The 12,626-nt window shown below is 40.3% G+C and overlaps 1 protein-coding gene across 3 annotated transcripts in view; it reads right to left on the bottom strand.

Annotated features, from left to right (window-relative positions):
• Positions 1 to 12,626, bottom strand: part of LOC126210111 (uncharacterized) — a 136,153-nt gene that overhangs the window by 20,610 nt on the left and 102,917 nt on the right. For all 3 annotated transcript variants that reach the window (XM_049939253.1, XM_049939254.1, XM_049939255.1), the window contains exon 6: positions 9,367 to 9,618. In XM_049939253.1, coding sequence (XP_049795210.1) covers positions 9,367 to 9,618 — 252 coding nt within the window. The remainder of the gene's footprint in view (positions 1 to 9,366; positions 9,619 to 12,626) is intronic.

Genomic DNA, 12,626 nt, shown 5'->3' with positions numbered 1-12,626 from the left:
GCCATGAGCACCCGTGTGGCACCCTCCTATGCCAACCTCTTCATGGGCCCCATGGAGGAAACATTCCTAGCTTCCCAAAAAACCCAAGCCCCTGGTGTGGTTCAGGTCTATTGATGACATCTTTGTAAACTGGACCCAAGGCCACGACATATTATTCTCAGTCCTCGACAATCTCAACACCTTCTCTCCCACCCACTTCATCTGGTCCTCCCCCACCCATTGTGCCGCCTTCCTAGATGTCGATCTCCTCCTCTCAGATGGCTCCATCCACACCCCAGTCCACATCAAACCCACCAATCACCAACAATAACTGCTCTTTGACAGCTGACAGCTGCCACCTCTTCCACACCAACAAATCTCTCTCATACAGCCTGGCCACCAATGCCAGACACATTTGCAGTGATGAGAACTCCCTCAAACAGATACACAAACAGATCTCCCATGCCATATCCCCGCACATACCTGATCCTCACATCCATCCCAAGAACCATGCACAAATAAGCAACCCCTTGTCACACAATACCACCCGATACTGGAACAACGGAACCACATCCTTTGTCAGGGCTTTGACTATCTATCATCATGTCCTGAAATGAGGGACATGTTATCCAAGATAGTTCCATCCCCTCCCAAAGTGGTGCTCCACTAGCCGCCTAAGCTCCACTACAACCTATTCCATTCCTATGCCACTCTCACCCCAATCCTCTTCCACATCCTTGTGGAAGACCCAGCTACAAGATCTGCCCTATCCATCCAACCAGCACATCCTCCTCCAGTCCTGTCATAGGCTTGGGGGAGATAAGCTGGGGCACCTGTGAAAGTAGTCATGTTATATACTAGCTCTGCTGCAACCACTGCACAGCGTTTTACATTGGTATGACAACCAACAAGCTGTCAACCAGAATGAGTGGCCACCATCTAACTGTTGCCAAAAACAAGGTGGATCACCTAGTGACACAACATGCAGCAGAGCACAACATGTGAGATTTCAATGGCTGCCTCACAACCCGTGCCATCTGGGTCCTCACCACCCCCACCAATTTTTCTGCACTGCACAGATGAGAGCTACCCTTGCAGGTCATCCTTCACTCCTTTAGCCTCCCTAGCATAAACCTAAGGTAGCTTGCTGTCCCCCCATCCCCCACCAAATTGTGTGTGTGTGTGTGTGTGTGTGTGTGTGTGTTTCCTGCAGCTTGAGAAAGGGATTACATTCCAAAAGCTAGCAAAGTAAAGCTCTGTACCTTTTGTTTGTGTATCTGTCAACAACACAGAGTTTCTGCCTCTAAGTGAGTCCTCTCCTTTATCTCTAAATAATTCATTATCTTATAGTTGTCCTTCCTTAATCCACAGGATTATAAGTTGCTATGAATTATGATATTCTAAAAAAAAAGAGAGTACACTTCTGGCTTATGTTTTTCTCCCCAGGAAACTATAGTTGTTTGTTTGTTTCGGATACTTGTGTACAGTTGTTACATGTGATGCTGCCACATCTAATGAGTAGTGTTCCTAAACTGTTTGTTCTTTGCTGTCATCATGAAGGTTTTCCTTTTGATGTCTCAAACCACATACCCTTGACCAGAACAATAGGATGCACACCGATCAGCAAAGAAATAAACAAGAATAATATCCATTTGTTATTTGTACTGTAATTAAAATTCTGATGAAATCAGTTTGTACAACCCACCACCTGTCCACACATGAAAGTGACTGAAATAATGAAAAAGACAGTTTACCAAGATATTCAAAAGTAAAAAAATAAAATTATATGAAAATATGAACACAATCTTTGAACAAAAAATCTTTATCAAAAAAACTTCCCACCAAATGAGTTTATATGTGAATTTAAAAACTTTTAGTTTGATATATGTGAATATGTTCATTACAAAGTATACTATGAGAGCAAAAAAACTTTTATCTAAAACCATGAATTTTTTGTAATTATAAAATGATAATTGTTTTTTGTTTTCAAAGTTAGTGGAAAATATTCAATATAACAAATGCAATCGTAACAGAATGTGAAGGCCTTATTCATGCTTCTGGCTGGTTTTTTATTGATATTAAGCTGAGTGGTGAAGCAAAGTTAAAATTTATCCAGGACAAACAAAAATTCTGACCTTATAACATAAAATACACTGGCAAAGGAAAAAGCAAAGAATGATAAAAATTAACATATAAGAAAAGGAATTTTCTGTAAAAGGAGTAGCAAAAAGATGCAAATTGTCAAACTCAGTGTAATCAAAAAACAAAATATTCACCCGAAAGAAAAATTAGTGTAATGCCCTCATGTCACAACAAAGGAAAATAATTAAAGTTCTTTTTAAAAAAATACAAATATAAACCCTGAACTTGGGCAAAATAATAACCCTTCAAAAAACCAAGGATTGCATCAGAATGGCATCAGGCTTGTTTATTGTATAAGGAAAATCTTCCGCTGTTAGAGGCTATATAACATATATCTTATGAAGTATTAGAAAACTCATGTTACCTCTGTTTTTGGAACCAATTGTGCAGCATATGAATCAATACTGACATGAGTCGCACGTCATTACAGAATAATATGAAATTAATTACTGCCATTTTAAAAGCCCACTTGTTTTCAGTTTCTGACAGTTCAGTCATCTTAATTTAAAGGTATCTGTATGTATTGCAGTAGTACAAATAACTGCATATTAAAATATAATATAGTGTGCCATATTATTTAATTCCTCCCAGTTCACAAATATGTCAATTTAAAGAAGTGATAGTCTTTAATGAGACTTTAAGCTAATTATAAAGTGCATTAGACCTTATCTGGAACAACAGTTACATGAAGTAAGGAAGCAATGCTCATATATTAAAGAAGACAAAATGACAAACCTGTTGCCTCATCCATTAATTCAGAGATTACCTTTTGTCATAGTTATATTGAAGAGAATTAATTTCCTGATTAGCCGTGTGCCACCAGACAGGAGTGGCAAATATAGTATCAGTTCTTTTGTCTGTAATACATATCCCATATACTGTAAACTCTCATCCAACTTCAGCTGTATACAACCATGTTCTTTAATCTTTACTGCTATCATGTAGGTGTCTGAATTATTCAACAAGCATGAAACACCATGAGGCAGCACACTTAGCCCTGAATTGCAGTCCCAGCCTTCTACACCTCCATCTACACCTGTTTCTACACTCTGCAGACCACTGTGAAGTACATGGCAGGGGGTGCAGTCCAATGTAACAGTTATTAGAGTCTTTTCCCGTTCCACTCACATATGGAGCACAGGAAGAATGACTGTCAGAATGCCTCTGTGCATGCTGTAATCATTCTAATCTTATCCTCCTTATGATCCCTCTGTGAGAAATTTGTAGGGGGTTGTGGTATATTTGTAGAGTCATCATTTAAAGCCAATTCCCCACTTTGTAAGTACACTTTCTTGGGATAGTTTACGTCTTTCTTCAAGACTCTGCCAGTTCACTTTCTTCAGCATCACCACAACACTCTCCCAGGGGTCAAACAAACCTATGACCATTCATGCAGCCCTTCTCTGTATACATTGAATATCCCTTGCTAGTCCTATTTGGTATGAGTCCCACATACTTGAGCAATATTCTAGAACCAGCCATATGAGTGACTTGTGAGTAATCTCCTTTGTAGACTGATTGTGCTTCCCCAGTATTCTATCAATAAACCACAATATACCACCAGCTTTTCCCAAGACTGAGCCTATGTGATCATTCCATTTAATATCTTCACGAAAGAAGCATTATTCCAAAACTTTGGACATATGAAAACCGATGCACTTCGCTCACTTCTCACTGCAGCTAAAGGGAGAAAGCTTCAAAGCACAAAACTAATTACTGATGACTGACATAATCTGAAGAAATGCTAGAATTTACATTCATTTATAGCAACTAGAGGTAGGTTTTCCATTTACAGTTGACACATTTCATATAGTCTGTAGTAACATATGCAAAGCACCCATTAATGTAATATTAAATATACAGGCTATTTGATACAATTGGCTATACAGATTGTTAGAAGACAGAAATCATCATCAAAGAAAATGATTTTTTATTTATGCAGTTATTAGATTAAAAGTTCCTTATATAACAGACATACATCAGTGATGTATACTGATCAGCCAGAACATTATGACCACTGATCTACTCTTGATATAAACCCATCCAGGTGATAGAAGATTACCTGATGAGGAATTATTGCTAGTCAGACACATGCATAGTGCATGTAGTATCAGTGAGCTTGCTGTCTGTGTGCAGAACAAGGAAGGTACACAATACATCTGAGTTAGAGCGAGGGCAGATTGTGACGGTCTCGAGGCTCGGCATGAGCATTTTCGAAACTGCACAACTTGTGAAGTGTTGAAGGAATGCTGCGGTGAGTGTCACCAACATGTGGCAAAACCAAGATGAAACCATGTCCAGATGTCTTGTTGTTGGGTGGCCACCCTTCATTACAGATGTCATACACGATAGGCTGGGCAGGCTGGTAAACAGGACAAGTGGCAAACTTTGGTGAAACTAACATCAAACTTTAGCTCTGGGTGGAGTGCGAGGTTGTCTGAGCACACAGTGCACTGAACACTCGTAACGATGGACCTTGCAGCTTAAAACCCGTGCGTGATCCACTGTTAATGATATTTGCAACTAAAACTGAAACGGGAACATGACCATCATCACTGAATGTTGGCACAGTGGCAAAGAGTTTCATGATCTGACGGATCCCAATACTTACTTCATCGTGCCAATGAGGGGTGGCAAACCATCTTCTTCCAGGGAACAGCCCCCTGACACCTGTTCTGTGGGATGGAGACAAGCTCGCAGTGGTTCCATTGTGCTCCGGGGAACATTCACATGGGCATCAATTGGTCCAATAGAGATTGTGCAAGGCACCGTGATGGCCAAGGAGAATCGTACTCCAGTTGCAGACCATGTACACCTCTTCACGGCGATCGTGTTTCCCAATGGCAGTGGCATTTTTCAACAAGATAATGCACCATGTCACAAAGTCATGAGTGTGATGGAGCGGTTCAAGAAACACAGTGGCGAGTTCCAGTCGATGTGCTGGCCCCCCAACTTTTTGCCTGATCTGAGCCTGATCGAACACATGTGGGATGTCATTGAATTTGGTGTCAGAGCTCATTGCCTCCTCCCCAGAATTTATGGGAATTAGGTGACTTGTGTGTGCACATGTGGTGCCAACTCCCTCCAGTTACCCACCAAGACCTCATTGCCTCCATGCCACAATGTGTCCGTGCTGTTATTCACGCCAAAAGTGGACATACTGACAATTAGGTAGGAATGTATAGTGTATTTCAAATATTTTTAATTTCAAATTAACCAACATAATAAATACGCATTCTTATCTGTTTACTTTCAACAAAATTTATTATGTTGATGGAAGCAAGTAATGAATTTAGTGTTTTTTTTTTATGTTCCCTTACAGACATTTGAGTGCTTTGGAAATTACCTACCAAGTGTACTTCTTTTCCTAGAATCAATCTTTTGCCCTGCAGCACAGAGAGCACTGTTTCTAAACTAACTGGCAGATTCAATCTGTGTTCTGCAACATTGCCTTTCACCAGCATACATAATGCCTTACACTGTGTGGGACTAAGCCATTTATCTGCATTTATTCTTTCTTCCAGAAGTGTCAGTTCCACAAGTTAGACAGGAGAACTTACTCATGATTTTTGCGACACCTTTTTTGTGTTATTTGTGACAGTTGGAAATTGATGTACGCAAAAATATAAGCACTTCTAGCCAAATGCTGTTTGCATGTGGAAAGGCGGGCTCATAACCCCATGACACTGTAGTGCCTCAAGAATTTCGAGACACTCGGCTTTCCACCGTCTCGAACATCCGATATTTTAAGTACGAGGGTGAGAGAGTAAGTATGCTCTATTCAATGATGGTGGACTGTATTGTTGTGAACAAATGAATTATGTATTGAACAAACGACATTACATTAGTTTCTCTGGTGTTGGACTTGCGAGAAGCAAGAACTGGTTTTACAGGGGTTATTAAACCAAACATAATGTAATTGTATCTGTTAGTATCTAATGGTCCAAGACAGGGTTGAGTCGCGAGAGTTGAACACTTGTGTGAAACTTGTGAAGTTGTTTTATTGTGGAGATGAAAATACAACATAGTTGAACAACAGTATCGTGAGAAAAAAGAACCATTTCAAGAGTAGAAAAGAAGTCTATTTTGATATTCCCTTAACCAGCTAATGCCTTCGGAGAAGAAGAGTTTGTGAAGATCAACGCAGCCATCTGACCCGAGAAGAAGATCGGCTGCATACAATACGTGAGTCAACTGTGAGAGACATGTGAGCCTTGACCCCAGTACCACACTGTCTTGTGCCATCTGAAAACTGTTAGAACACCACCCTCCCCCCTCCACCAATGGATCCATGCCTACAACTAATGGACAGTCAGGTATATACATTGGTTGTGTGTGCTTTTGAACAGATAAGTATTACTTGTCTACTGAAATTACCGTATATACTCGAATCTAGGCCACACTTTCTTTTCGGTTTTTGTAATCCAAAAAGCCGCCTGCGGCTTAGAATCGAGTGCAAAGCAAGTGGAAGTTCTGAAAAATGTTGGTAGGTGCCGCCACAACTAACTTCTGCCGTCGAATATATGTAGCGCTACACAGGCATGCTTTGTAGGCACAAAGATAAATACTGGCGCCAAAATAAATAAATTAATTAAAGTAAATAAATTTAACAAAAAAAGGTGGAGGACGAGCTTTTTTTCTCCGCCCCGAGTTTCGACCACTGCATTTTCATACATTATCCAACGAAGTAAATACAAATTCCGTATTGTTCATCTTTGAATGTAGCAGAATTTCAATGTACTACGAAAATCCGACATGCAAGACTGTTTGGGATGTTTGGCAATATGGCCAACTCTACTTTCTGAATTTTTTCCTACCTGTGAGAAGAGATGGTTGCTAATAGGAACCTGATGAAATGTTAATCACATGCAGTATTCTCTTCACCATAAGAATAATACGAATATCAACATTTTGTCATGTATTCTTTCGTGTTTGCTGCTATCTCATTTAAATCCTGCCTGCCTAATAAACTACGAAACTAGAGTGAGACAACAGCAAACGCGGAAGAATATACGTATTGTGTCATGTTTATATTCGTATTATTCTTATGCCTAATAGTGATACAGACAGAAATGAAGCACGGCAACTGACTAGATTTTTAATTCTAAGATGACTCTAATTTCTGTGCAGAATTTGATGTACTAAAGAAGCGACCGCAAAGATTTTCAAACGGAGAAACATTTTCGCCTAACTCTCGTTCAGAACATGTTCTATCACACGCAGTCTATTATTTGGTTCTTGTTGATCATTATCAAAGAAAGCAGCAGTGTAAGTAACAACAAATAGCAGTCTCTTGCCATTGTTTCGCTAATGAGACAATTACTCTCTCTTTTTTTTTAATTGTAAGCGGCGGTAGTGCGCAGAAAAGCAAGCCATGCCGCGAGCGGCGACAGGCCATAAACACGCACTATCAGAATGCGACAAACAATGCGTGACACAGTAATGCATTTTCAGCTTAGAGTGACGCAAACACCTATAACAAAGAAAACAGCACTTATCAGATCAAAGCAAAATAAGCAATCGATTCAAACCAGACGAAGCACGTGAAAAAGGAAGGGTACCCGTATAAATACGGACGGAGCGCCTGACTCATAGCAATGGCTACCTGGTAAAGCTTAACTGCTAAGCTTACGACTCGAACCAAACTACTGTAGCTGTATCGTCATTCATTCGACCTAAATTGTGTCTCATATTACAATGGACCAACTTTGTTTCGATTTGGAGGTGCGGCCTAAAACTTTACTCTCCCCTTGAATTTCAAGTCTCAAATTTCCGGTGCGGCTTAGATTCGGGAATTTTTTTTTTCCTGTATTTCGAGTCTCATTTTTCAGGTGCGGCTTAGATTCGAGTGCGGCTTAGATTCGAGTAAATACGGTAAATTCCAACAATAGTGAAATTAAATTTCAAAGCTGTTCTCATTTTCAGATTTCCATTCATTAGAAATATACAGTGTCAAACAAGGATTTCTAACAATCAGTGACTAAAACTCCCTTTCCCAATATACTGAAGGTCTCGCCAAGACCTTCACAGACAGGCAGTATCCCCCGGACCTAGTTCACAAACTGATTTCCCGTGCCATTTCCCCACACATCCCAATCCTTCCACCACCCCGCAGAACCAGCTACAAAGGAGCATCCCCTTCATCACCCAATACTGCCCTCAACTGGAACAACTAAATCATATCCATTGTCAAGACTGATTATCTGTAACCTTGCTCTGGAATGAGGGACACCCAACCCAAGATCCTTCCCACCCCTCCTATAGTGGTGTTCCATCACCCACCCAACCTCCACAACATTCTACTCCATCCCTATGCCACTCCCAACCCAAGCCAATTGCCTCAGGGCTCATATCCCTGTAGAAGACACAGCTGTGAGACTTGCCCAATCAACCCCACAGCACTTCCTATTCCAGTCCTGTCACAGGTTTATCCTACCACACCAGAGGCCAGACCACCTGTGAAAGTATCCATGTCATACATCAGCTCTGCTCCAATCTTTGCACGGCTCAGATTTTTATATTTGTATGACTACTAACCTGCTATCCATCAGGATGAATGACCATCGCCAAACTGTGGCCAAGATCAGCTGAACATAATGCCCTCAATTTCCAGGCCATCTGGATCCTCCCTTCCATCACCAGCTTTTCTGAACTGTACAGATGGGAGTTACCCTTACAGACATTCTCTGCTCCCAAAATTATCCTGGTCTCAACCTATGATAACCTACTGTTCCCACACCATCTACCTGACAGTTTCTGCCTGCAGTGTCCTATCACCTCCTCTAAAATTCATATCCTCTCACCCTCACTGTGCTCGCTCTCTGCCAACACACCTACCAGCCTTGTCCTCTCTCTGCTCCTCTCCTTCCATGCTCCCCCCCCCCCTTTCCCTCCCTGCAGCCGCCCGATGCTGCCCCTGACAGCCTTATCTAATGTCTGCTTGCTCTGCCAGACAGCACTCTTCCCCCCACCCACCTGTACTCTGCTATCTATCCCCCTTCCTCGCCTCACTTATGATTTCATTCAATGCAACAATTGCAGTCTGGCCAGAGTGGATGGAGTTAATGGTCTTGTGTGCAGGAAATATGTCTGCTTGTGTGAATCTGTGTGCTTTCCTTTCTTTTCTGAAGAAGGGTGTGGCCAGAAGCTAAGTGTGTAACAGTCTTTTCATTGTATCTGTCTGATATCTTTGCAGTGTATCCTTTTCAAAACTGTTAATCAAAACTAAATCAGAGGTGTACTTACGTAGCAAGAGATCCGCCACGTTGGTAAAACATATCTGAGCTGAAGACCCTAAACTTATTGTAGGCGAGTCCTAAGTAGGACAGCTTTGTGCAGTTCTGAATGAACTCCAAAGGGAACTTAGAGATCCTGTTGCGTGACAGGTCCAGCCATTCCAGATTTGATAAACTTCCCAGAAGGCCAGTTGCAAGGTCCTCGAGTTTGCATTTGCGCATCAGAAGCACTCGCAGTTTGCCATTGTTTCTCAGCAGGTACCTGCAAACATAATTTACAGTGGTTGTCTTTAGTTTGTTGTGTTTAGTACCTACCTGGCACCACATTTAAGCAGAAATTACATTATGAAATGTATCAACAAAAAAACTTTCAAAACATCTCAACTATCTTACAAGAAATTCTGAAATAAGCTTGCTGGACACAGCGGCGATTCTAGAAGTCGGTCTGGGGGGGGGGGGGTCTAATTCAGGGGGGGGCAATGGAATATGGCTTAACAAAAGGAGAGTTGGGTCCCTCTACCAACAAACTGGTAAAATTTGGTGTTGCTTAAAGTAGTTTTTGCTAACTGTTTTTAAGTTCAGGGTAAAAAATGTGTATTAATAAATAATAAGACACCTATTTTAAGTTAAATTATATTTATTGGTTTAGGTAGTAAGCTATTTGCTGCTCTTATTATTTTGTTAAGATGTGTTTGGAATACATTACAACCTATATTGCTACATAATTATAAAAATAATGACTGAATCTGTTGAAATAATATATTCACTGATTTCTAAAGTCATTTTATCCAGTGTAATATGATACTCCATGGAGGGGGGGGGGGCTATAGCCCCCATAGCCCCCTCCCCCCTTGCCACTGCCCCTGGCTGTGCTCAGCTGATTGGGAAAATAAAAAGACATGAAGTCTTATCAGCTAACATCCACTCTGTTTTCCATCACTATGGAAACTACAAGATGTGTATTAAATATCTCCAGCACAGAGTACAACTTGAATGCAAAACTAGTGAATATCAAGCACCCTTCATACCAAATATTCCCTGCACAAAGCTAATTTTTATTCTCAAAGTTTAATTCCCAGATGTCCAAAAAATTGTAATTTCTCAAATCATTTTGGTGGAGAATAATACAGTGATGTCAGTGAACATTTTAAAATTAAAATGCTAACAACCTTGATTGCAATAGAGCATCTATTCAAAATGGCAACTGGTTATGGACAGATAGTGACCATCTTCAGGCCATATGCACCATGATGGCAGGTGGTGGTGGTGAATGCAGCACATATCATGGATGCACAAATGACAGCTGATCAACTGAGAAAACTACTTACTAATTACAATTCTTTTTAATTCTAAAATTAAAATTGAAACAGTATTGATCACAACAGAACAGTTATTAAAAATGGGAACTGGGTTCAGTCAAACAGCAATCAATGAATGTCAGCTGTTCAGTTGAGAAGTTGACATTTGTGCATCCATGATGCTCTGTTCACCACCACAACTGCCATCAAGGTGCATATGGTCTGAAGATGATCGCTGTTTGACTGAAACCAGTTCCCCTTTTGAATAAATGTTCTGTTGTGATGAATACTGTTTTAATTTGAAAATAAAAAAAGTCATCATAAGGAACAAGTTTGTACTTTTGTAAATTTTAATAAACACTTATGACTCACTGGACCATAAGACTCTCTCAAATTCTGAAAGTCTGGACCTCAAAACCAGTGCATCTATCAGTGAAACAGTAAATGGAACAAGTTCTAAAATAAAACTCGTGGGGAAAAAAAATCAGAATATTTTGAATTTACCGAAGTAAGACTGTCTGCATTACTTTTCTATTGTTTTGTAATCCAAAGTAATCCAAAAGTGATGAACACTAAAAGCTCAGCATAAAATTGGTAAATCAAAGGTTTTTGGAAGAACCAATATTGTGATAAACTGCTTAGTTTTTGCAGATGACACAGAACTTCTATATCAAGACACTGAAACAGCATAAAAACAAATACTAATTCTTAATGAAACAGCAGATCTACAAATATCATTTGAAAAACACAGTACAGTCTAACAACAACCTGGCACCCAAAATTCTAAAATCAAAATACGGGAATTTTCCTCATAGCCCAAAAAAGTAATTCTGTATTCTAGAAACATGGATACGAGTACAATCAACTATGATGTAATAAGATTGCTACCAGGACAATGCTGAATCGAGGAACCAGTAGTCTACTGATTAAATTGAAACAGAAGATGAGAATAAGTGTAATGACTTTTCCCTGGAATGTTTCATCTACATCTACATGATTACTCTGCAATTAACATTTAAGTGCTTGGCAGAGGATTCATCGAACCACAATCATACTATCTCTCTACCATTCCACTCCCGAACAGTGCGCGGGAACAAAGAACACCTAAACCTTTCTTTTTGAGCTCTGATTTCTCTTATTTTATTTTGATGATCATTCCTACCTATGTAGGTTGGGCTCAACAAAATATTTTCGCATTCAGAAGAGAAAGTTGCTGACTGAAATTTCGTAAATAGATCTCGCCGCAACGAAAAACGTCTTTGCTTTAATGACTTTCATCCCAACTCGCGCATCATATCTGCAACACTCTCTCCCCTAATACGTGATAATACAAAACGAGCTGCCCTTTTTTGCACCCTTTCGATGTCCTTCGTCAATCCCACCTAGTAAGGATCCCACACTGCGCAGCAATATTCTAACAGAGGACGAACGAGTGTAGTGTAAGCTGTCTCTTTAGTGGACTTGTTGCATCTTCTAAGTGTCCTGCCAATGAAACGCAACCTTTGGCTCGCCTTCCTCACAATATTATCTATGTGGTCTTTCCAACTGAAGTTGTTCGTAATTTTAACACCCAGGTACTTAGTTGAATTGACAGCCTTGAGAATTGTACTATTTATCGAGTAATCGAATTCCAAAGGATTTCTTTTGGAACTCATGTGGATCACCTCACACTTGTCCTTATTTAGCGTCAACTGCCACCTGCCACACCATACAGCAATCTTTTCTAAATCACTTTGCAACTGATACTGGTCTTCGGATGACCTTACTAGATGGTAAATTACAGCATCATCTGCGAACAACCTAAGAGAACTGCTCAGATTGTCACCCAGGTCATTTATATAGATCAGGAACAGCAGAGGTCCCAGGACACTTCCCTGGGGAACACCTGATATCACTTCAGTTTTATTCGATGATTTGCCGTCTATTACTACGAACTGCGACCTTCCTGACAGGAAATCACGAATCCAGTCGC

Source organism: Schistocerca nitens, chromosome 10 (assembly GCF_023898315.1).
Source record: "Schistocerca nitens isolate TAMUIC-IGC-003100 chromosome 10, iqSchNite1.1, whole genome shotgun sequence".
NCBI lineage: Eukaryota > Metazoa > Arthropoda > Insecta > Orthoptera > Acrididae > Schistocerca > Schistocerca nitens.
This window is presented reverse-complemented; position numbering and strand designations above follow the sequence as displayed.